The sequence below is a fragment of the Chanodichthys erythropterus genome, chromosome 10, assembly GCF_024489055.1.
Source record: "Chanodichthys erythropterus isolate Z2021 chromosome 10, ASM2448905v1, whole genome shotgun sequence".
In the NCBI taxonomy this organism is placed as follows: domain Eukaryota; kingdom Metazoa; phylum Chordata; class Actinopteri; order Cypriniformes; family Xenocyprididae; genus Chanodichthys; species Chanodichthys erythropterus.
Window position 1 is genome coordinate 51,378,712 of NC_090230.1, and position 26,997 is coordinate 51,405,708.

At 38.0% G+C, this 26,997-nt stretch overlaps 1 protein-coding gene across 6 annotated transcripts in view; it reads left to right on the forward strand.

The window, feature by feature from the left end:
• The window catches only part of LOC137028822 (leucine-rich repeat transmembrane neuronal protein 4), a 117,860-nt gene that overhangs the window by 11,824 nt on the left and 79,039 nt on the right, over positions 1-26,997 (forward strand). The window contains exons 3-4 of one of the 6 annotated variants that reach the window (XR_010896204.1): positions 24,790-24,960; positions 25,991-26,447. The exons of 2 other annotated variants lie outside the window; for them this stretch is intronic. Coding sequence is in view for 2 of the 4 variants with exons in the window: in XM_067398096.1 (XP_067254197.1) it covers positions 24,790-24,906 (117 nt within the window). In the remaining 2 variants the exon portion in view is untranslated. Of the gene's footprint in view, positions 1-11,596; positions 11,719-24,789; positions 25,611-25,990; positions 26,448-26,997 lie in introns of those variants that run through there. 3 more of the 6 variants (XR_010896203.1, XM_067398096.1, XM_067398097.1) reach the window with 3 other exon arrangements.

The following is a 26,997-nucleotide window of genomic DNA, read 5'->3' on the forward strand; positions in this document are numbered from 1 at the left end:
AGAATAATGTAAGTGGATATTTTTCTTTCTAATCATGCCTTTGAATGATTATGAAATCGTGGCATTCGTAATCGTAATCGTGATTAGAAATTTGATTAATTGTGCAGCCCTACTGTATAACTAAAATCTTATATCACAGTTTGAGTTATTTTATATTGGAGTAGTGGTTTGTGTGTGCATGCGTGCTTGTGTGTGTGTATGTATCAACTGATATCGGATATTTAATTGTATATGCTCATTTCCCCTATGTTTACATTTTGATTACTTTGAGTTAATCTTTAACAACATCATTTTCATACTGTACTGAACTGTAAACTACTTTTTATTAAATTATTTTAGTTATAATTCAATACAAAATAATACATTTTTAAAATTGATAATTTATCAGTTAATTTTATCAGCTTCAGCTCATCAGTATCAGACAAAATGTTACTATCTGTGCATCTCTAACTGAATTTATTATAATTATTATTATTTTTTAATTTGAAAATTGTTGGATGCTAGGGCTGGAATCACTAACTACTTCATGGAGCGAAACACAAAACTTGCTGCCTCAGGCTATAATTTTCCGCTTGATGTCAGATTTTTTTAATTACGTTGTGGATACTTTTTGGTATAAGTGGTATAGCATGTTTCACACATTATACGGCCATCATACGGCCCAGCCTTACCTTGCATTTGCCCACAAAGGTAACCAAGTTACATTCCCACTGGAAATTATAGACTTGTGTACTTTCCAAAGACTAGAGACCTAAAATCCGTCCAACAACAATGCGGCGTGTTTTATGAGGGGATGGAGGGTGGTGCTGGCAGGAAACACAGTGGGAGAATGAGAGGCAAGCAGACTGAAAGCCTAATTAATCCGGCCTTCCTTAATTAGCCTCTGTCCCCTCCATTATGTGCTTTCCAATGCATTCACTCCATTTCTCTCTCTCCCACTCTCTATCTCAGCAATTTTTACTGTCCTTTCTCTCTCGCTTTATTTGCTACTCTTTCTCTATTCATCTTTTTCACAGCCTCTATTTGTTCTGTTTCTCTTTCGTTCCCTTTTCTTGTGTCCGTCTCTCTATCTTCCTGTCTCTCTCTTTCTCTCTTCGCCTTGCGAGGACATCGGCAATATGCTTCGGTGTGATAAACAAGCTCTTTCCGTCACAGAGGGCAGCAGAGGCAACGGCGTAGGTGTCTAAGCCTGCGTGGTGTGTCTCTGACGGATGGAGAGAGAGACAAAAGCACAGCTGTGGACTGATATCGAGGGCTTGTTTTCCTGACCGGGCATTGTTTGTAAGGCGCTCAGAGATGCTGGAATGGGAGAGCTGGTCATTGTGTTCAGTGTCTGGCCCACGGCCCTGGGCTTGAGCCCTCCCGTGTGCTCATGTCGATTAGGATCATGTCATGGCTTGAGCAGGCATTTGGCCCAGTAGGCACACATGAAGCTCTCACCTCTCAAGTACACGTTGCATGGTGGGCTAGAGCATGTTTCTCGTTCAGAGGCTCAGTTTTGAGCAGAAGAATACCGCTGATTATGATTATAGTGCAGTGACACAAGGGTAGAATTAGCAGAACCTCAAATGTCAAGACTCCACACAGCAAATACGTATGTAAAGAAAGGGTGTTGTCAACTTAACCGGCTGTTTATTCCTTTTTCAGGCAGAGGTTCATTGTGCTTGAATGGATTGTTCACCCAAAAATGAAAATCTTCTCATCTTCTACTTACTTTTATGTCATTCCAAACCTGTATGACCTCTTCTGAGGAACAAAGCTAGAACCTCCTTTAAAACATTTATTCTACCAGCTTTGGGAAAATTAAAAAATAATTTCTAATAGATGATTATAATTAAATGAAGCAGAACCCATCTACTTTCCTGCCAATGGCCCACTGCATGATAAATATCTTTAGTGACTTTAGTTTTTTTTCTCTGTCTCTCTTTCTTTTTAAGATGGTCTATTTGCGTATCAAGGTCATCTCACCTCCCTCACGAAGCGTCACTACATTTCTCTTTGGTTCTTTTATCGTGACCTGTTCTTTTTTATCTTTGGAGAGGGCAGATTCGGGAAGGTTGAGGAAATGAAACGAGAACAGTAGAGCCTTCATTGTGGAAGGAGAGGTGATGTGGGAAATGACCTTTTAAGCCGTGTCTCGGAAATTTATACTCCAATGGTTAGAAATGTTTTTGACGGACAGCTTGTCAAGTGGGTATAATTGCCAGAATTCTGTTTTTACAAGAACTTCATCCTACGGTATATTGGGGATTGCCAATACTGATAACTAAGGTGGAAAAAAAAGCTGATTTTAAATTCACCTGTTGATATTTAAAAAAAAAAAAAATGTTTAGGTGCAAACATTTCCAGTATCAAGTAAAAAAAAAAAAAAAAAAAAAAAAAAAAGAATATTTGGTACACAATATTGGCTTTTAACTACAACCCCAACATACACCAGAGATTGTTTAGAAATTGGTCCCCAGTGGCTTACAGATAAGCAAAACAAAATATACATTACTCACATCCAGTTTTATATAACACATTAGAAAATTTACATTGTAAAGTAAATATTGTCCTACAACAAATATGAACAGCAATACATGAACAATATAGATTCAGAACAATATTGGCCATTATAAATCCCTGGTATTATGGTATTAAATTTAGATTTTCTTTTTTCTTGTTCTCTAGAAACAACATCAAAGACAGGGTTAAAATGAACTTGATGGTTGTATATATAAATGTTCATATCTCTATTTCATGTAGTTAATATTTTTATGTATACATCTTACCTATATTTTAGTCACTGATATAAATAGGTTCCCCCCCCCTTATTTACTATAAGTAGATGCAATGCATGCTGTCAGGGCATATTTATTTACAAAGAAAAAAAAAAAAAAAAGAAGAAAAAATAAAGAGAAAAATCCTATTGCATTTTTTTGCCAATATTTCTACACCTTGGGATTATAAGGTTCTATCTGCATTCTGATCAGTTTTGAGATATTGAGCTGAAAAGTTTTTGCATTCAATTCAACTTAGAAACCTTTTTGTTTTCTTAATAAAAAGTAAAAGAAATGTAAAAAAACTTTAAAAAAAAATCACATAATGTAAACAAGTTGTCACAGAACAAGAATATGTGAATAACTCAATTTGGACAAAAATGTCAGATAGAACCTTATAATTCCAAGGTGACGATTTGATTGATACATAGGCTGTTATCTGCACTAATTAATCAGCAAAAATGATAACACTTCTAGATTTTTCCCAGGCTCTCTGACAATCTCAATTTTAATTGGCGTTTGGGGTTCATCATGTATGTTTTGTTTATCTTAGGAAAGATACTCACAAGAGAGCAAGCTCATGTGAAACGCTTATTCTGAGCAAAACTAGGGTGGCTTTGTGTCAAGAGAAGTGCTCAGAGAGCAATCTCAATGGCAATGAGGTCGAAAAACATTGTCCCTGGACAGAGTGGGAGGATGACATGTCTAACCCATCACTGGAAGTGTTGTCTGGCGGCCATCTAATCCTTCATGCATCATTTCAATGTCTGCAATGTCTTGTCTGCCGCCAAGGCCTGTTGGGAGCATGCACTTAACTGAGCCCTGGGACTACAGCCTGCCTCCTGTCAGAATGGTGAGATAACCAAGTGTGGTTTTGCAGGTAATGACTATTCCCTGTGACTAGGGCTCAGTGTCTTGAAGGTCTCACGGGTCTCATTGTGAACTATTCGAAATATAGTGCCAAGCTGATATGCAGTTTTGCTGGCACCTGCAATTCTTTGGACCCAAATGCAATTTTGAATTTTATTTTCATTAGCTGTAGTTCTCTAATCCAATATTATCTTCTGCAGGTTTAGCTTTTAACATCCACATTATATTTAGGAGGATGTCTCTAAAAAAATTAGCTTCAGTCAATTTATTAACAAATAAAATTAGGTTACTTTAACTGAAGGTTATTTCAGTTGCAATTCATACAAAACAATTGTCTGGCTATCACCAGACCAAGCTCAATTTAAAATTGAACATTGGTCTGGGGAGTTTGCTATGTATTTCCTACTGCACAAGAGGCGTGATCAATGAGCATTATTCACGCAATTGGATAGTCCTCCAACCAATCAGATCAACGATCTGGGTGACGTACTTTTGCAGAGCGATGCGAAAACTCCAGACAGGCTTAGTTTGTATTGGTTTGTAGCATTGATCAATGGTTTGCAAAAGCGGCAATGGCATCGAGCGATTTTTGCAGGTTGTGCAAAAAAACATGAAAGTGAGTGGTTTTTACACCCAGTCGAGCGATTTGTTTGCTAAACTAAAGAAGTCATTTAGTATCGTTGAGAGGTTAAAAGGAATTGGATTGACGGTCGTGCGAGAGATGTCATCATGTTATACCCGCCCAGAGCCATAGAAAGAGCTCTGTACCCGCCAATAGCGAGCAAGGTGGATAAGCCAGTCTGTGATTGGTTCCCGCAAAAGTGTAACAGATGCAGCAGAAATGAATGTACAGGTTTCCAGACTGAGTTGCCGGGTGAAATCAAATCGCCGGCAGATCAGGCTGGGTTTACCCAGTCTAACAAAACAACTCTTCTCACATTCAATTGACCCTTTGCCGGGAGTTTGATTGACAGGCGATCTAACCAACCATAATGCCCAATCCGCCTTTATGTCTCACAAAGCAGTCAGGGGAGTACTGCTGCCTTCACATGCTCTCGTAATTATCATAAATATGAGTTTTCTAAAAATTGCACATGAAGTGCACGAATTGCACTCTTATCACATTTCCAATAACACGTGAAGGCAGCATAAGATTGACTTGAACTTGAAAATGGTGTCTTTCTGCGGTTGAAACAACATTCCTTATGATGTTCATTTATGTTTATTTGATGCTATAAATTAACTAATAAGAAGAGATGATCAGTTTACGAGCCACTTGATATGGGGAGCTACAGTGATCTGTCGGGACACATTAATGAGCCACAAAACGGTATTTATTGTTTTCATTTCTTTAAAAATTATCATTTTTAAAAATATCAAAAGTAACTTGCTCTGTCTTGTCTGTTGACGCATTGTTAGTGTCCTCTTTGCTCTGCAATGTATTTTTCATTGCATGAGAACATGATGTGTGGTGTGAGAGCGGTATGGCTTATTGGACATAGCAACAGTAACTAAGAGGGAGGTCTTTGCGAACGGTCAATTGGACAATGACAGTTCCCAAAACTTTAGAAAGACACCAAGATGTGTCCAAATTCAATATTTCACCTTACAAACTCTCTACTAAGATACCTTAATCTTATCAGTTCTGAATGGTCCTGGTCCTGTCTGAAACCAGTAACCTTCTTATAAAATGTTAACACTTTGATTGACTGGTCAGCTACCTTTGCTTTTGGACATAACCAGTGGGTCGAAACATAAATTTATCTATATTGCAGCACACCTGGAGCTTATAGTGGTTAAGTGCCTTGCTCAAGGGTACCAAAGCAGTCATCGACTGAGGAACGATGCACTTACCATTGAGCCTCTCTGGCAAACCTTGGGGTTTTCGTGCAGAGTGTACTAGGTAATTATTTTTGCTGTATCTCTGAAAGGCAGTGAAACTTCAGATGTTAATTTTTAGATTGTGGTGATCTGCTCTGGCTCTTTTTCTAGAGTAGCGGTTGGCGCTTTACAGCTGGCCTATTTTTTAAAGTGGGGCTCCTTAATACCTCCATCGAGGGGCTGCAGAGTGGTAAACACTCCTTTCAACACTGGCGCCTGAGACCGTCCCAAATGGAATGATCCACTTATGATTTACTTTGCCTATGCCCCTCGCATCCTCAAGAGCCCCCTACTTTCCATCTGTTATTCTAACATACTCCTCTTCTATCATTGAGGTAGTGTACCCTCATATGCTAGCTCCCACGATCTCTGTTTCCTCATGGGGTTTATGCATGCAAAATGCTCTCAGTTTGATTTTCACATTGCATTTCTTCGCACATAATCACGGTTGTTTGCGCTCTTGCAGTACTGTGTTCTCAAACAAGACCTGTGTTGAGGTGTTTTCTTCTTGAGTAGGTAAGCTTTGTTTTAGTTTGAAGCAAAGGTACTATCACCTCCTACTGTATTGCTTGATTCAAGCTCCAATTTTTGGATATGCCTCTTTAGCATGGCACCCTCCAGGCTATCTCTGGCTGTGTCAGATAAGTCAGATGCTACCCAAACCACCCACTACTCTGCCTTAGTTTAATTTTTTTTTGAGAGGAGGAAAAAAAGAGGCAACAAGAGCTTGTGCTTATGTAAAATTCTTGATGCAGTTTTTTTTGTGAAGGAGTCATATTTTGTGATGTTTATGTCTTGTGTATGCTCACTTTTTGCATCTGTAGGGATCAAGAGGGATGTGCAAGTTAAAGAGTAACTCTGCCGATTTTCAACCTGCTTGGTATTGTTACAATGTCTGTAGTATATTTAAATGAACAATGTTTTCTCATTCTCTGTATTACTTGACAGAGAAATTCACATTTATTTTTTAGCAATGATGTAGGATGATGTAAAACGCAGTAGACTTTTGGCAGCTCCTGGGCTTTCATGACAACTACAGATTATACTTCTGCATTTTGTATCCCCACCAACAGACAGTGACATAGGGTTATTAACAGAACAGTTAATGTAAGGTTACTACTCTTTAAACAGCATTATGGTAAAAATGTAACATTATTGCAGCAGCTTTCTTACCTGTATGATATACTGCGTTTTGCTTTGACAGAACAGCAGTCTGTTTTAGTTTTCCCCTCTGTTTGGCCTAAAACACTGTATTTTCTGTTGCGGCATTCTTTCCGTATTTACGATTCTTTGCAGCCTTTAGCCAATGCCAACAATGTGCTGGATCCTTCACTGGAAACTAAAAAGTTACTCACTACCGAGTACTAAACATTTACTCTTTGAATTTTTGCACCCGGCAATAACACAAGACGACACCATTATGACTAAAAGGTTGCTAAGAAGTATTTCCTACTAAAGCAAGGCAGTATTTGACTCTGATAAGTGTATCCATAGCAGACTGGTGGGAGTGGTCTTGAAAGGCAACAGTGCATTATGGGTGTTCGAGTTTTCCTACTTATTTGGCAAAAGAGAAGACCATGGCTGCATCCGAAATCGCATACTGTATGTTAGGCGAAAAACAGTATGTGACAAAAGAGGTGTGTCTGAATTCGCAGTACTCATAAAAGAGTAAGCAAAAAGTACCTGGATGACCTACTTCACCAGCTAGATTCTGAAGTGTGCATATGATGGACACTTTAATGTCCCATGAGGCCATAGGAGAGGATTTGTGAATGGACGTTGGTAAGTTACGTGATAAGGGCAACATGGTGTATGTAGCACGTCTAGATTACATTCATACTACATACATTCATACTATATAGAACATACTTTTTTAATGGTCGTGAAGTAATTACTTATTAAAAATATGTGCCTACTCAAAAGAATATGCAATTTCGGAAACAGCCAACAGGCTTTTTTCCCTCTGTTTTCTCTGTCTGCTTACTGTATAGGCAGCCAAGTTTTATTGAAAGCCCATTTTGCCAGTAGTGAAGTACCCCTTTAAATGTTCCATCAAATGGAAAATTGAATTTACCTTGGCATAGTTGAATAACAAGAGTTCAGTACATGGAAATGACATACAGTGAGTCTCAAACACCATTGTTTCCTCCTGCTTGTGTAAATCTCATTTGTTTAAAAGAACTCAGAGGAACAGGCGAATCTCAACATAACACTGACTGTTACGTAACAGTTGGGATCATTATATGTACATATGTACACCCCCAATATTTGCATATGCCAGCCCATGTTCAAGGCATTAGACAAGGGCAGCCAGTATTAACGTCTGGATCTGTGCACAGCTGAATCATCAGACTAGGTAAGCAAGCAAGAACAATAGCGAAAAATGGCAGATGGAGCAATAATAACTGACATGATCCATGATATCATGATATTTTTAGTGATATTTGTAAATTGTCTTTCTAAATGTTTCGTTAGCATGTTGCTAATGTACTGTTAAATGTGGTTAAAGTTACCATCGTTTATTACTGTATTCACGGAGACAAGAGAACGGTCGCTATTTTCATTTTTAAACACTTGCAGTCTGTATAATTCATAAACACAACTTCATTCTTTATAAATCTCTCCAACAGTGTGTAATGTTAGCCCGTTAGCCACGGAGCACTATCAAACTCATTCAGAATCAAATGTAAACATCCAAATAAATACTATACTCACATGATCTGATGTATGCATGCAGCATGCATGACGAACACTTTGTAAAGATCCATTTTGAGGGTTATATTAGCTGTGTGAATTTTGTTTATGCTGTTTAAGGCAAGCGTGAGCTCTGGGGACGGGGAGCGTGAGGAATTAAAGTGGCCACAGCCTGAATCGATGCATTTCTAATTATGCCCCAAAATAGGCAGTTAAAAAAAAAATATTAAATAAAAAAATATATGGGGTATTTCGAGTTGAAACTTCACAGACACATTCAGGGGAAACCTTAGACTTATATTACATCTTGTAAAAAAACGTTCGATGGCACCTTTAATGGTCTGATTTTTTTCCCCCTGTGGTTTTTAGAGCAAAGGTTTTTAAAATGGGTCTGCAAAGTGGGCACTGGATGGTCCTTGGGTAAAAAGCACATGATAAATTTAATTGAATTCAAATAGAAATATTTATCTTCAGGTTTGTACATCTTTAACAGGTCTAAGACTACACTGTCTACTTGATACAAAGTAAATATTTTCTAAACATTTTAATTAGCTTTGGTACAATAATAATAAAAAAAAAAGAAAAAAGAAAAAAATGATTTAGAGAGTATTTAATGTTGATAAAGCATTAAAAGCTAAGAGCTGAGCAACTCTAAGTGTGTAGTCATCAAGTTGTACTAAAGATAGTAGAGATTAATTAGAGCAATATAAATAGATGAAACAACAAAACACATTACTATGTAGGCTGAATATTCTCAAAACAGTAGTGTGGGTTCTGCTTGCTGATTGTCATGGCAACATAAACACAAACATGGTCAATTTTGTCCAGGCACCTTTCTACCAGCCTAGGAATTTTCATATGTTTTCTTTTGTGTCCTGTGTGACTCTTGTGCATCTTTGTAATTTTATTTATTTCATTTACAATTTAGATGCTTTGTATCTGCCTGAAATCAAATGGCAGCTATCAATGCTTTTGCAACTTATCTGACATCAAAAAGCCTTGGGGAGAATCAAGTCATAATCAGCACTTCACCTCCCTATAAATGTTGAATTCGTTCATTAACAACAAAAGTCGCAATCTCCCAACAGTCAAAGTTGCAGATAGCCCCAAGAGTTTCATTGCCAAATTATTATTATGTTTTTTATTATTATTTTACTTCATAAGAATATAAATAATTTCTCATCACAGTCCCTTGTGCAGCTGTCTAAAATGTGCCACAGGCTTAATTTCATTTTTATTTTTTATTTTTTTACCAATTAAATGTGAGCCTGCTTTTGTGCAGCACAAGACAAAACTCAAGTTAAAGACGCATATCTGTTTATTTTTCTTAAGGGGGCCATTGCAAGAGGGTTGTCACATGGTGGGTACATTAATTTAAGAAACCCTGATGGATTGAGGTTAGGTACACTGTCTGCAGCACAAGGAAATATAAATCACAGATTGAGCCTTGTCTGTTTGCTGGGCATTTCAGCTTGCTCCATCCTCTCCCACTTTAAATCTGAAGGTGCTCCACTTTGTCGTCTGTCTCTCGCCATCTGTAAAATGAAATGGTTGGCTATGCTGGTGAGTCATGCAACACGTCAGTCACCTGTGGCTAGCCACTTGTTTGCCCTATAACTCTTATCGAGAGTGAATCACTTACACATTGCAAATTAATGATGTACTAATATATCTGATTATATTGGTGGATATTGTTGTGGCTCAAGGTCAGAGTGGCACTGTCCCACTTGCTCATTCAATGTGTCTGCAGATCTGACCACTCAGAGAGAGTTAAAATTTGTTTTGTTCATATTGCAGCTGCTCCTCATACACTGCTTTCCAACAGCAACACGCCATTTTGCAGCTCGTGATTAGTGTGTGCAAGTTGAAATGGAGCAGGGAGTTCATGATGTTGCCTAAAATGAGGACCTTTTTTAACAATAGAGCAGTGGTGTTCTCTCTCACTCCAAGATCACAAAGTCCCTCCAAGATTGCAGTTATGTCACACAAGCTGCAGAAAGATGATTTCACTTAATGCATATTGTGGCCATGTGTTCAATTGTACAAAAAAAAAAAAAAAAAAAAAGTAATAATAATTAAAAAAAATGTAATTGATGCATTACAGTAGGTATCAGTAGCCTATATAGTAAACAGTACTTTTGTCTTGGTTAATTTATTTGTAACGTTTGAAGTTGTAAATGTAAATGTAATGTATATGTTGATTGAATGTACATGAATTAACAATGAACAATAGTATATTTATAAATTAACTAAAAAAAAATCTTTGTTAGTTCATGCTGCTTTACATTAAACCTTATATTAAAGTGTTAAAAAACATACTGAAAGAACTTCACTATTGAGTGATTGGAGCAGGCTTTCTCTCACCAGTGAAGGGAAAGACAGTGAAGAGTGGGAAATGAAAAACCTAGAGTGGAATGATTACTGAATGCTTTAAGTGTTAAGTGGGAAATTGATTTTGGTCCGAACCCTCCTCACATAGTCTGCTTGTGCTACGTATTTCTAAATATAGGAAACTATTAGGAAAAATATTAAATAAGCTGTCTGTATTATTATTATTATTATTATTATTATTATTATTATTATTATTATTATTATTTTCTGGGGCTGTAACCAGAAAAAACTAAATCATTTGCACTAACAGTACATGGAAATTAGCAAAGAGTTCCTTGATTTTTTTTTATAAACGTAGTACATTTGTAGCTTTCATTGATTTCCCCATCATTGCTGGCATTTGAGTGCCGTCAAAGTCCTCCCCAGTCTCCTTCAATTAGCTCTCTGCCTAGGAGTTCTGTCAATCCCCATCTGCTCCTCCGCCTATCAATGGCTGCCCTCCACTAAGCAAGAGAGAGACAGAGACAAGCCCTGTATTTGGAATCTCTTTGGAGAACAAATAAGACTGAGACAGTGTCTGAGAATGCCAAAACTCTCTGTCATATACGGGAGTGTTCATAAGCGGAAACACAAGACATTTTGAGACGATTGGTATACAGCTTGGTCTTTAGACCCTGAATATCAAACAGCCCACCTCAAAAACCCCTACTGTTTCTCATTGCCCTGGAGGTAACTGGTTGTGGATAAGCTGTGTCCGAAATCGGAGATGGAAATTGTTCTAGCTGCTAAGTCCCATGAGGGCTTGGCATCTCCAGCAGGCAGGACCATATGGGCAGTCAGAGAAGAGATGATGACTCCAATTTCCATTTCAGACACTACTTTTCCTGCTCCTCACTAGATTTAGGAAGGGCTCTGTAGCAGTGTCCGGCTTTTGAATAGTCTGTGGTTCCAATTCCACTGATGGCCGTATAGACACTTGTGAGAAACACAGTAAGCCCTGAACAGCAGATGATGTTGACTATGTGGCCTTGTTTTTGCAAGACTGTGCATTTGTATTCCAGAGTTTGGCTTAGTCTTGATGGGTGGTGTAATTACCAAGCAGTGGGTGAGCAGCAAAATTGGCGACATTGAGATGACATGCTGAGATGTGCTGAAGAAGAAGGCAAAGAAGTACATTATGTCACAGGTAACTTTACTCCCATAGCCTTATCCTAGTGTGCACACTACTTCCTGTAGTTGCCGCATACTGATTTCACAACTGTGTAAATCCACAAATGGTAAAATTCCAGAATTCTGACTTGAATCTTCTGTAGTTTTATTATATACCCACAGACTCATTTGATCGAAGGGCTGCAGTGTCTAGACACATATGCAGTCGTGTGACCAGCAGGTGCTTCCCTTGTGTGTTTGCTAATGCACCGTAGGAAATTCGGAAGAGTCCTGAAATGGCCCAGCAGTCTCCTTTATGATGATCCAGACGTTCAGGGCTAGACATAGGAAGATAATTCACAACAGGGATGAGAAATAATGAGCCGCTGAATAGTGGGAAGGCAAAGGAATAAAGCCCCACCAGCTAGCATACAGCAAGGTCAAATCTGACAAGAGGAACCCCTTGGAGAGGTTAAAAGTTTGGGGATATTCTCCATTGTGTAATAGCTTCATTTTGGTATCGACTTTAAGGGGAGGGGTTCTACTTCGTTTTTATTTTCAAATATTTAGTATTAAAGGATATGTCAATATTAGCAGCAGTACTTGCAATATTAACAATAACAGCACACTGAAAAAGAGAAACCAACCAAGAAGCATAAAGTCTTGCAGAATGAGTCATCGAGCAAATGTAATGACTGCTGACTCCCATTACAAAGATGTGAGGTGAGTTGAAGACCCAGGGCACAAAGTTCTGTGGAGGTGTACTGTACCCTCTTTTGACAGGGCTGAAATTTGATGCTTGTCTAACGAGCCTCCCGATAAATCTCCTTTCCTGTATCCCCACCCCCCACCCCCACGCTCTTCATCCTCACGCCTTCTCAGAGTTATAAATAAATTTCTGCTGCATTAACCTCCTTGTCAAAATAAAGCAGTCTCCAACAAATGCACTGCAGATCACCAATTCACAGTGGAAATTATTTCATTGATGGAGCAACCTCAGTAATTTCATATGACAGTCTTTACCTAAGGAATATATTAAAGTTTCAATGAGACAAATGACATGTGGCAGGCTTTACCTAAGGAGTCCATGTAAGTTAAGACGAGTCAAATGAGAAGGTTTTAAATTGAAAATCCAACTGTGATGTTAAGAGCTAGGTAACAATCCAAATATGGGTTTGTAATGTATCAACTGTCAATTAACACTAATATAACCAAACTGATTTTTTTTTTTTTTTGTCACATGATCATAGAAATTTTACTGCCAAAATTTGATTAATTTACATCAACACACTTTTTCTTTTTTGTGTCTTTTTATTTTTACTTTTTGATTTTCTTGCAGTGCAATCCTATTTCCCTTCCTCCCTTCTTCATCCCATCACCTGCTGCAGTGCCTGGAGGGGATAGCCCCAACTCTCCCACTCAAGCTGAGCGATTATTCCTCAGCTCATTCGGTTTGACTGGAGGGAGAAAAGGCTCAAAAGCCTCTCTTGTTGAGGAAGGGTGCTCAGAAATATGGAGAATAGATATCAGACTTGGGGTATTGACTCTCCTGGTACTTTACCTTACAGCTCCTCTAACTAAGCCTGTTTAAATTCACGGCAACATCTTCCTTTAACTAAGCTTTACAAATCCCCGTTATTTCCCTGAAAATCACCCTATGAATGTTTTATTTAAGAAATGTTGTCTTATTTTTATTTGTAAATGAGCCTTTTTGATAAATGGGTGAATGAGTTCATTTGAAACAATTAGTAAACAATATTTTATTATTTTATTATTTTATTCGCTCAGTTTAATCATATTTTTGTTGTTTTATTGTAGAATGAGCTTTCTGACAGAAAACTGACAAATAAATATATTATATGAGTTCAGAGGACTTGGAATCACTTCTTAAATGGAAAAGAGTGACAAGTACATAATTACAAATTTATCTTTCTGTAATAAAGTAAATTGTACTGGTTATGATGGTGAGTAAATGATCACTAAATGTTTTTTGTTTGTTTGTTTGTTTTTTGTTTTTTTGCAAGGTCAACCAATAATTTAAGAAAGAATATCCCTTGCAAAGTTGAACCTCTTGAGGGTTTAATCCACTGATGTACTTTTGCAATCCTCAACTTGTTACATGGGAATGGGTTTTTGGTGTCTTTTATGGTGCATCAAGTGTGTGATGGGGCAGCTTGGCTCATGCCAGCAGGGAATCTCACATAACTCGTCTCAGTAGGAGATGGACATTCTGGATAGTTGGGCAGTAACATCAGGAGTGGGAGCCCAGAAAATGTGTGAAACTGAGGTGAACTGAGTTTGACTCTGGCTTATTTCATGATTTCATATCATAGAGTTGTGGAACAGCTCAGTCCAGCCTCCTGCAGCTTCTCCTCTCATTCTAAACTGGTCATGCTGGCGTGGGCCCAGCAGGAGCTTTACGGGCTTTAGGGGCTCAGCCGCCAGTTCTGTGATTGACAGGCATCATTACTGATGGATGTGACGGGCAGCCCCTCAACAGCGCCTGCAGAAATCTCAGTGCAGGAGGCTAATTAACTGTCCTTCGATAAATCATTGAATGCAGAGTCTAGCCTGAGGTTAGGCGGAGAGTTTCTAGCCATTGGTTAGTGTTAGCACTATGCATATATCTTGCCTTGAGATCAAATGTAAATGACAATTATTGCTGTTAGGGGCTAGATCAAGCAGAAATGCCTCCATAGCCTAAAATTTACATCACACATTGGTTATTTCTGCTCTAACACTCAGAGATTAACAGTTCATACTTGTTCTTGCTTGGTTGTCACTGTTGCTAATGTGTCTGGATAAGGATATGGCTGCATCATCACAACCTTGGGCTTCTAAGACTTTTGTTTGCCTTCAAAAACACTAGCACTCAAATTGGGCTTAGCTACAGTGGTCTGTAAAATTAGACATTTTACTGTGGCTAAATTATTGAACAACTAGAGATGTATACCTGCGGCAAGACTGCTACTTTGAGTGATCTGGCTGGAAATCTAGCAGTGCACTAAATTATCTTCTTTTCTCTGCCCCCTTTTTTTTTATTTTGGAATCAAAAGAATGTCAATAATGGATCTTACATGTCCTTTAAGGAGGGTAGAATTTCAATAGAAAGATCAGTCAAAATGCCCATATAAAGAATCCAAATTGAGATTTATCTTCTCTCATCTGCATCATTGAATGTCAAAATTTGGACACTCTTGTTAAAAAATAAAGTTATCAAAGAAGGATAAGCACACTAGTTTTTGGTACATAGCCATAGTGAGGGTACTGAACACAAAGAACTGGTAAAATCTGCTCAATCTGTTGACACACATGCAATTAGGAGTCTGATAAGCTGGAATCATAGTGACTCTTATACTGTTTGGTTAGTATAGTGCAAGGTTTGTTGCTATCTCTTATTCAAGAGGAAGCCTGGGGGATCTAGCCCACATTGCAAGGCATGAAGAAGAGGTGAAAGGTTAATACATAAATAAGTGTGTATATAAATAAATAAAGGGTCTTGAGATTTAGAGACGGCCACTGATATTGCGACCTAATGAAGGGTATGCAGCGTTTCTCTCGAGCCAGGGCCCTGGCTTCGCAATTGACAAGCTGTCCACATCCGAGTGTAATTTAAGACCTACCCCAGGAGAGTCAGACTGAGTTAGGACATGCCTCTCCCTTTCGTTCTTCCTCATTCCCAATTCCTTCATTAGCCAAGTTCTTTCAGCATCTTTCTTAGAGATCCTTGCTGTCTACTGTCAACATAGACAGTTTCCTTCAAGAGCAGCATCATAACTGAAACAAAACTGGTTTGAGTTACTGGTTTGAGATGCTTTGCAACTCGACGCGTCATACAAATGAATAGTATTCCACATGAGAAGCAAGCCAGTGGTTCAACTTTGTGTAGATTTCAGTATTGAATGAGTTACATTTATAATCTGTTTGAAACAGTCTTCACAACTCGAGTACGCTTACGATTCCTTAATATGCCGCCTGCGGAGGCAGCTCACTAGGTTTTGGAACAGAGTGCATTTCTTTCCTCCATGTACACACCAACTAATCCCTCTTTAAATTCACCTGTAAGCATTCCGGCAGCCATTTATTTTCCCTGACTTGACGTCTTTTCATTCTCTTCTGCTTGCCATCCATTTATCCTCCTACTCCTCTATCTTCCTCCCTATCCCTGGCTCTCCTTCCTATTTACTTTTCGTCTCTTCTACCTGTCTCTGCCAGCCCCTGTAGTTCCCCATTACTGCAGTCCTCCATCCATCTCGTTTCTCTCCTTACATAGTCTTTTGTCACTGCTCACTCCTGCCCTCTCTTGGCACTCCCCCTCTGGATCATTGTGATGGGCTAACCCATCCGCAGTACAGCGCAAGCAACAGCAGTGTCCTGCCCATTCAAACTGAGGTCTTTTAATCGATTTTTGCATCTTTAAGTTCATGTAACAACTTTTTAAAACGTTGTATTGTGTTCGATTCCATTGCAGTCCATATTGCTTTTTTTTTTGCAAGAATGCATTTTATGTAAATGCCATCTAAGAAATATGTGTAATCTGGGTCAGATAAACTCATAACCAGCCTACATTAACTATACAGGGCTCCCTTAACCCTTACATGCATACCTCATGTCTGTATTGACCTGGGACGTCATTCACTACCCTCCTTCTCATTCGTTTTTCAAAGTTAGACATCAACCTTCTTAGTATTCCTTAGTCAATTCATTATAAAGAATATAACAAGAAAACATTTTTTTTTTTTTTTGTAAAAATTGTATAGGGTCGCTAACAACATGAGGTGTATCAGTGTACGTATAATTTTTCTGCACAATAATTGAATCTTTGATGACGGAATAAGCGCAATTCACCTTTATTCCACAAGGTGGCAATGTCTGATACACAATGATGAAGTGACGTTTCATTCAGACAGAAAACGAAAGAATAGGCAAAACATGAAGCGGCTCATCGATTTACTGCAGGGCAAGTACTGAATTCAGTCAAATATGGGTGTCACTGTCACTTGATGGAGGATTTGGTGAAGCTGTTAGCGATCAAAATTTTAGCGATATTGATTTTTTAAAGATGATGAAATTTATGATCTCAAAAATATTCTCAAAACTATCATTTGCTGAATGTACTGGGAAATGAGCTCTGACGAGGACAGTGATGATGGCATAAAACATCTGCTCAAAGTGAACCCTTCCAAGCTCCAAATGGTAACAACATATGCTTTATTTTATTCTTCTGTAATGGTTATACTAATATTAGGGGAGTTTTATATTATTGCGACAGGTGGAGATCCATCCGTGTTAGATATAGATTCTGGTCGCTAAAGACCCAAATATGTAAGAATGATTAGTGAAACATTCATACATTTATGGGTTAAGACTTGCTTGGTCGTGTCTTATGTTTCCTAGCATCCCAAGTCAGCTAGTACTGCACCTGGTACCCCCTCATTAACAAAATAGGTGCATGATACTCCTGCATGGCAGCAACGCAAGAGGATTCCAGCCCATCCAATGAGAAAGGAGAACTTTATGTTCTCACCATGGTTCCCCACAGTAACAGTAAAGAGCAGCTGTGCATCTGAGCTCTTGTTCTTTATTGAATTAACATGGGGGTCAGATTGAATTACGTGTTGTTGCGGTCCCATTTTGAGTAAATGGCATTATGACAGTTGAGATTTAAAGTGGTGATTTGTTGAACGGCAAAGGAAATAAATGGCCCTGTAGAATCCTAAGTTCGGGCCAACGTTAAGCACCCTCACCACACACGAGAGATCGAGAGAGGCTCTTCCAACAGCACCATTTATCCACTGAGTTTAACCACCCTGTTTGGCTCATGCTGTGAGCCACAAAAGCCTTCATTACCTTTGTTTTTAATCACTTAATTTCCCCCTTTTAATAAATAAAGAAATCTACACATGCACAAACAGTGTTAGGAACGGTGAGCCTTCTCTGTAGTAGCTCGTAAATCTTTCAAAACTGGTAATTATCTACTTTACTGTCTCTTATCGGGCTTGGCTTCACTTGTGCACAAACAGGAGCCATACGCCAAACATTCCCTTCACTTCTACTCAAATAAGCTGCCATTTGAGGAGCTTGGGGGTGGTGGTGATGGTAGGGGGTGTTCATTTGTTTATTTGTTTGCTTGGGAGAGTTGAGTTAATCTATTTACCCGTAATGTTTTCCTTACCTCCCATAAATGATTCACTCATTTTGTCTGTAGTTCATTATCGAGCTCCGCATTTTGTAGTGGAGCCTATTTTCTAAATGCATTGAGAATTGTAATACGACTGAAGTGTTGAGTGTTACCTCTAAATATAATGCCAAACACAAACATTTGCGTGTGTGTGCGCTGCTGTTAATTTGCCACACTGAGTTTGTCTAAGAGTCCCCTCTGTACATCTGAGCTCTACTGAATGGTCTTTAAGCTGGGTTAATAGAGTTTATGTTTAAACCACCACGGCCTGCATGAATACAAACAACCTCAATGCTGTGGACGATTCAGAAATTAGCTTGAGATAAACACGGTCTTTTAAAGGATTGTAGTGTGTGAGTGTAGCATTCGTTGCAAAAAGTATCCTGTAATTACTCTGCTCCAATTTCACTTTCACTCTGGATTTATATATATTATATATATACATATATATATATATATTAGGGGTGTAACGGTACACAAAACTCACGGTTCGGTACGTACCTCGGTTTTGAACTCACGGTTCGGTACAGTTTTCGGTACAGCAGGTGGAGAGAAAACTAAACATAAAATTGCTTTTTTTTATTATTAAACAGAGGTTTACTGAACAAATTGTGTTTTTGTCTTTAAATATATTAAATTAAATTAAAACTAAAAGTTTCTTAAGGATAAAAAAAATGATCTCTGCTAATGCTATAAACTATGTAGGGAGCCCTAACTTGAAAGAAGCCCAAACTATTAGCCGAAATTCAATTGCTTTTTATTTTTAGATAAAATAATCAACACTCAAATAACAAATTGTATGCAAACCTGTAAGCTGCACCTAAGGCGGTTTTTGCATTAACTTCTAAATGTTTTTACTCCAATTCGTTGTTGAAATATAATCATTTCTACACAGTGGCTGTTATTTTAACATCAGATTTATTTAAACATACATTAAATAGCCTAATCAGGATATCACAAAAAGATTAAGTAAAATAATGAATATATTGACTAATACAGTGTATATATTAAGCGAAAGAGTTCATTTCTCTAGCGAACTAACAAGCTGTGAACACTAAATGGCTTTTCTGAGTTAAATGCATCATGACATATTGTTGAATACGGACGCTTTCATTGATGTCTTTCCACCGTTGAAACACTGAATGAGCGATTACATGAGATATGACCGTTTCAGTAAGTTGTACTGAATCTTGCAACATACCTTCAGATGTTCTTTCATGTTTATTCTGTATCTAGTATTAAGGAGGAAGAGATGAACACGTTCACTTGCGCTCCGCGCTCGCGCTGCCGGTTGAACTGAGGCGCCTGTACAGTGATCTGTCACCCCACATCAAAGCACGTCAAAATGGCATTTTCTGTTTAAACTTCATGATTTCGTGGACATCATTTGAAGGATGACACTTTGTTTCTTATCGAAAGTAACAAAACGCAGAGCTTATTGCGGTTATTGGTGGTGAATATTGGTTGCAATGTAATGCTTCAGTACACAAGTGCACTGTATCGAAAGCCCTGTACCGAAACGGTTCGGTACAAATACGTGAACCGTTACACCCCTAATATATATATATATATATATTATTTCACCTGTCATGTAGTGGACCAGAAAAAAAAGTCTCAGCTCCTAGTTATTCAACATATTCATTCAACATACTGTAGAGTTTGATCTCAGTGACTAAACCGATTCACAGTGCTGGTCTTAACACTTAATTCAAAGCCATTTGCTATTTGTAATGTGAGTCAGTTCAAGTGGTTCTCAAGTCATTTGGTGTGAACAGGGTATGGGGTGAAAAATATGTTTAATAGCAGAATGTCAACAAAATCAGCATACTGGAAATATGTTAATTTGATTGTATTACAGATTTATCAGCACACAAACAAAAAATGTTTAGTTTTAAAATTAATGTAATTTTATTACAAACTTTTTATTTTATTTCAACATGGGATGAGTAAATGGTATTAATATTTGTAATATTGCTAATTTAAAAAAGCAAATTCTATCCATTCTCCAAACCGCATATCCTCTTTAGGGTCGTGGGTATGCTGGATCCTATCCCAACGTTATGTTCAGGTTCTGATTAACTTGTAAACAGCCTAATTAATAAAAAAAATAATAATTGGAATCATAATAATTGGAAGCCTATAATAAACAGCAGCATGCACCTACATGTGGCTTTAGTGGATTGCTTGAAAACAGGTAATATGTCACACTGGAATGTCAGGGACCAAATCATGAACCTCTGAACCAGTTCTTCGAAACTGTATGAAAGAACTGATTCGGAGAATTGACTTTCCATCTCTACCCACTCTCCTTCCTTTCCACAGCGCTCACATACTGTGATGGACGGGGGTGTACGGGACCGAGAAAGAGCGGGCAAGAGCTTTTCTGCCACACTCTTCATGCAAATAGCATGACACCTCTCTCTCTTTGCAGGGAAATTTAGCCGTACTTGTACATGGCCAATGAGCCATGAGAGCTAGATGGAGTCAGTCACCAAGCAACAGCATATCCACATAGCTCTTTCTCTATTGTTTCCCCTTCCTCTCTCTCGCTCTCTCCCTTTTACTGAAAAAAAAAGTTCGGATCTCCACAAAGTTAATGCAAAGTACAATGGCCCGATGTTTATCTGGTTAGGTGATACTCAGGAATAAATTCACTAAAAAGATGTGCCAGTTTTGTGAATATGGTTAGCTTGTGTCAGCAAACAATGCTATGAGTGACTGAAATTAATTTTTAGTTGAATTCCCCTCTCTGTGTTTCTCCTTGAAGAGTTGTCAGTCAGAGGTAAGTGGCTTCAGGTTATGACTGGGGCGTCTGCGCTGGGCCTCTCATGTGACCAACATGTATGATGAGGAGATATATGATGGCAGAGTTAAGTGTCATCTTGTCACCTCCTTTAAGTGCTATAAATCACCAGGAGAAGGGTTAGTTAGAGCAGTGAGCCTGTGTAAGTGCAGGTATATGTGTTTATTTGACATAACGTCCAGGGCACTATATAAGCTTTGGAGAGTATAGATCATTTGCATATGCAGAAGAGCACTCATAAATAATGTACATTTGCCTGGTAGTAATTAAAGTCCCCCTGAAATCAAAACTTAAGTTTTTCTAGCTTTTAGTTTGAATATTTTAGCCTTAGTGTGATGAATAAGCTGGTGTGTTCCAAAGCAATGACAAAATTTGCATTTAGGAGATATAAGCATTCAAAACTTAGTCTCTCACTTCTGCTAAAATAGATCACAGATTTTCATGACATCACATCGCACTTCAGCTTCTCATCAAATCTTCTGTCCAATCAAAAGTACTCCAGAATCTGAAGTCCCGCCCCCTCCTACACGATCAACAAACAAGCTGCGTCTGAAATCGGTCTCTACATGGTGAATGGCACATAGTGCCCTATATAGAAAATAGGGAATGAAGTCCGTTTTCACGTTAGTATAGTAGGAGAAACAGATATTAAAAGGAAACAGAGGTTTTACTGAGTTTAACGTCTCTGGCCGAGCTGTGATATAAACAAAACGCTATTGGCTATTTTAAAAAAGGAACGGGACTGTTCGATATATCGCCGTCTTCCTGTTTCAGTTCAAATCACGTCAACACACTGAATAATGCTGCGCATTCAAAGACACTTCAGCGGACCTTTAATGACTAGAATACATCTGATAGTCTCTTTAAAGCTGCAGGGTAATTGCAAAAGAGTTTATGTGGCTATATGTACAGTATATGAGCTGAGTTTTCATGTATTTGGTTCATTAAATTACATAGGGACATGTGTCAACATGTGGCCATATATATATATATATATATATATATGTGTGTGTCTTTTCATTTAAATGTGATTGAATGAGATCACACCAGTTTCATTTGACATATTCTGTGAATGTTTCCTGAACATAATTCATTCTTGTTGATGCAACCAGTGCTATTGCAATTCAGACTGGTGCCCTTGTGCACTGTTGCTCAAGTTTTCTGCGCTTTTAAGGAAATGGAAAGACCTGTTAGTCTGTCAGTGTTTAATGTTTAGTTATTTTGAACATTTAAAAGAGTTTGTAGCGTATAATTTATTTATTTATTCATTTTTGTTACCATCGTGGTGAAGATGTGCGCTTGTGCTTAGGTTGTGAGTAGCTGTTGTACACAGACATACATGTTTCATGACCGTTGAGAGGGGTAAAGCTGATGACCATATGTAGACTGTGTAAATTATGTGCTGGCCCTCAAACTAATTTATTTATATTTCTATAAAAACTAAACCTAAATAACACTTTTTCATATGCTAAGTAACATGTATAGCATGCAGGTAATGAGCAGGTAAAGAACATCTCTTCACTGGCTTTAGCACAGTTAAAGCTTATCAAGAACAACATAGATTTATTTCATGTAGCCACCCACAGCCTAACCACAAGGTCTACACTTCAGCATAATGGTAACCTCAAAAAATCGACATACCATAAACTCTTTTAAATGTCAAATATAACTGAACATCAAACTTTAAAAGCTATTTCCCTTTAGTAAAAAACACATTAAACAGCACTTAAGTTCAACATTTACTGTCCTGATCTTTCCCTACGCAAAGCATGCTGGGAACTAGAAATCCACTGCCCAGTTTCAATCAGTGCAACATAAACGATTCATGTAGTTCCAACACAAATGGTTTAGGTTGACCTAACATTTTGCAAATTTAATTTAATTTAACATAATACAGTTGAGTGCCAATTAAGTAAAAAACTAAAGATTTGTGTTGTTTCTGCTTATTTTATTTAAAAGAATAGCATCATTTTTTTGAGTGCATGTACATGCATTTGTATATACACAGATCATGCTATACCATATATATTAATTATATTTGTCACTAGTAAGTGTTGTAACACATTTTGTTTAAACATTTGACATTTTTACACATCCACCATCATCCCGAGAGGCTGGTGGTCATATATGATGATTTCACTCCACCTTAGCTCTAATTGGTTAAACTGACAGTGTTACAACTCACCCCATGTTACAACACTCCCCATTTTCCCATTGTGTAGCTGAGCTGTGGATAACATGTTGCATCACCGTCTCTAAAACTGTGAATCTGACACATCTCAAGCTGCATTCTTGCTGGGCAACCATAGAGAGTTTCCCGCAGATTGACATATAGGTGCAGTCCATTTCCTGTTGATTGGCAGGGAAGAGCCAGAGGCTGGACAGACTCAGGGCAGCGCACGGCAGCACGGCTTCTAATTAAGTGTTTAGCAGAGAGAGCATCTCTATGCAAGTGTGCCTTCTGAAACAACAATGCAAAGCAGTCAGAGCGGTGCAATTTAGCTACTTCACTAAAGACTGCCTAAACAAATTGGTTTGCAAAGGTTGTATCAGCAAACACCTCTCATTTACCACCTTCACTCGCAGCGATTTTGAAGGGATTTCTTTTCTAGCTCATATTGTCGAAGTTCAGTGGGTTACTCGCCACTGATGAATTTATCTATAAAGCATGCTCTCTGTAAATCTTGTTTCCTTTCATCCTTTTCAAATAATCAATACACGTGGAAAGAAAATTGGGCTCCGGGGAGGATTACGTGTAACAGAGCGTTTGCTCAAGCACCATGCTACCTTGATTTTTGGTATGGGCTGTTTAACATAATCCTTCCCACTGCAGAATTTTCATTCCTGGAAAGCTATCCATCCTGGGCATTCATACCTCTCATTTACTATCATAGCCGGAGAGCTAATTGCTTTTCAGCCCCTCTTGGAACGTGTGCAGGAAATCAAGGAGCAAGAGAGGGCCCCCTTTTCAATTTTCTCTCTAATAAATTTCCTCCCCTTTTTTTCCCGAGCTCTTTCGAAAGTACAGGCAAATTAGAATTCATTGAATTCCGACATGTTCATTAAGCTCTGAAGTTCAGGCACGCTTTTCTTCGAGTGGCGCGGACAGTTGAAGTCAGCGGATGAGATGAGGGGAGACAGTGAGGCTCTGATCTCACTGCACAATGACAAAGGGATTGAAAGCGCGAGAGTAATGCTTAAATCACTTATTCAGATGTAGTCTTAGATCTGCTGGAGATCTTAGATCTTTGGTGTTCCAGGCTCAAGCCACCTGACTTGTAAATTTGTCATGAAGCTCTTGAAAAGCAGCCATTTTCTTGTGACTGATAGGTTGCTTTAATGTGAGACATTTTCATGCTCTTCCAATTGATTTTTTTATACATTTTGTGGCAGCTGTGTTGTTTTACCTTTGCTTTCTGTCTGCAAATACTCCATCTATTGTCTGTTTAGCAGGAGTTGAATTTCGAGGGCTTTTGTCTGCGACATTGAGGCAAGAGGCAGAATGAAATTCTCAAAGGCTGTAATTTTTTTTAAATCCAGACATTTGCTAGCATTGAGGGAGGAGGTTTAGTGAGAGCGTATACAATTGAAGAGACCTCTGGGAACAGGCAATTGAAGGGACGAACCTCACAGCACTTCGGGATATGTAAGTGGGAAAATGGGGCTCTTTGCTCTCACAGGCTTCAATCAGTTGGGTTGCCGCCCAAAAGGCTTGTTGAATAGCTAACTTTTAAAAAAAAAAAAAATGAATGAGATCATGCAGCAACATGTCCGATTAAGATAAATGAGCATGGAAGTATGACATCTACTGTCCGTAATTGACTCTCGTTGGCTAGTGAGTGAATAATAATTGCCTGGGAAAGAATAATACACAGTTGAAGGCCATTGGGAACATTTGTGAAGATAAAGCTAAAACTCAGTATATGTTGATGGAGAAATTTTTCATCTCATGCCCCTGATTCTTTAAACTGCACAGATGTGAATAATATTAAGTGGCCTGATGCCCGGCCCGGTTTCAAAGTAGAATTTAAAACTATTTCTTTAAAAAAGGACTGTAGTGGTGATTACTTTGTGATAATGCTGTAAAGGGTTATTTTTGTTATTACTGTTTATGCCTTTAGAGAGGGTTCGATAGGTCTCGGGAAGCCCAGAGGGCAGGAGACTGGAGACAAGGACAGCCAATCCCCCCATTTCACTCCCACCTCGCTCCATCTCCCAGCACTGTTCAACCACGCTAGGACTTGCATCTAAATAAGAGGATCTGAATACCGCTGCTTCATCCCACGAGGCTGGTAAAACAACTACAAACACACACAGACACATGAAAAGACACATTCTTGCCCACAAAATATGTTTATCAGTAATATTAATGTGCACGTTCATCGACCGTTTAGGTTGTACACACATCCATAAACTCCCTAACATAAATGCTTCTTAAACATTTCTTACAGTTATAGTTCACCCAAAAATTCTGTCATCATTTCCGCACCTTTTAATTGCATACCTGCTTCTGTTGAACACAAAAGGAGACAATGCAATTACATTGAATGAGGACTGAAGCTTTCAAATTTCATAAAGGATAAAATTGGTCAATACGAGTTGTAAATCTGATATTGCTAATTTATGTGAGCTGTAACCAGTCAGTGTGATTTGTAAACTTGTCATGTACACTGGTTTTGTGAACTGATTGATAATATTAAACTTAAGAATTAATCAAACAATCATACATCACTACTTCTCTCATAAACATACTAAGGAGAACAAGGGTGGTTATTAAGATTATCTGTGAATAACGATGTAAATTTTGGTGTGTTTCTACACAAATCTATCGCATGACTTCATAAAACATGGATTATGCCGCATGCGTGACACAGAACACATTTACGATACTTCTGTGGTGTTTTTGCATCCCTTTTGAAGCTTAAATGCTACAAGTCCTCAACAAAACATGGACTACAGTCTTCAAATTGTCATTGTCCTTTGTGTTACACTGAAGAAAGGAAGTCATACAGGTTTGAAATTACATTCAAATAAGTAAATGATGACCGAATTTCCATTTTTGAGTGAACTATTCCTTTAAAGATCTGCACGACATCCTCTCACATCGCCACACACACATCAGCGTTGGCAGAAATATTCTGCAGGCTACAGATTAAATTATTGCCATGGTGAAACTATAAACAAATTAAGTGTCTGGCAAAGGCTGCTATAAGGAACATCCTTCGCCAGAATCCTAATGCTGTTTTTGTCCAAAAAGATGGGGATAAAACCTTCATTCTTTTTTGTTTCAGAGAAGTTGGCATGTTATTTTTGTGTTGGTAGGAATTGGGATTGCAGTGGGTGTTATGGCTCAGTGAACTCAGATTATTACTTTTTTCTGCTACATCATCCACAATCTGCACAGGTGGATCATTCCCATAATCCTGATAAGAGCAAAAGTATGGATCTACTGCTCAAGTGGTGTTTTTTTTTCTGTCATAAGTTTACTTCCCACTTGTAGAATCTGTAAGATGTTTAGGATTTGTTTTAAAATAGCACTCTATATTAAGTACTGAGGCAGTGTAAACTTTAAAAAAAAAAAAAAAAAAAAATACTTTGTGTAAATTTTGTTATTATTTAGTCTTGTGGAATATGTGTAAATATCTGTTGTTGAATAGCTTCAAAGCTGTACTAAATAAACAAAATGCATTTTTTAAAGATACTCATTTTTCTTTTATAAAGAATTATAAAGAATCTTGCAGCTTCTGCCAAGGGTATGTCAAATTATGGGGAGAACTGATAGAGGTCTGGAAAAGGCATTACGTTGAATCACGAATCTGCACTGTAAACAAAACTTTTTAACCCAACCTAACCAGTTCAAATTTTAGGTCCGATCCCAATACAAAATTTAAAATTTCTCAGCAACAGCCCACTAACCTCTGACTTGAAGATGAAGTGTGAGCCATGTTATAATACTTTTTTTCATTATTTACAAATTACTCAAAGTTATTATACTTAAACTTGGCATGAAACCTTGGGTGAGCTAAAAATTTAATATTTGTACAGCGCTTTTTATGATACACCTTGTATAAAAGCAGCTTTACGGAAATTCATGATGTTGAAGTTTATACCTTAATGCCTAATTATCCACATTTAGGAGCTTAGAGGTGAGTGATAGGATAGTTTACATTTAGTGATGATATAAACAATCAAGCAGTTGATATATCACTTTATGTGAGTGTAATGTGTGTAAAGCTGTGTACAGTAGTTTTAAGTTGCCGTTATTCATTTGCTATGAAAAAGACCTATAATATATGTTCATATCCACTATTTTATGTGACAGATTAAAG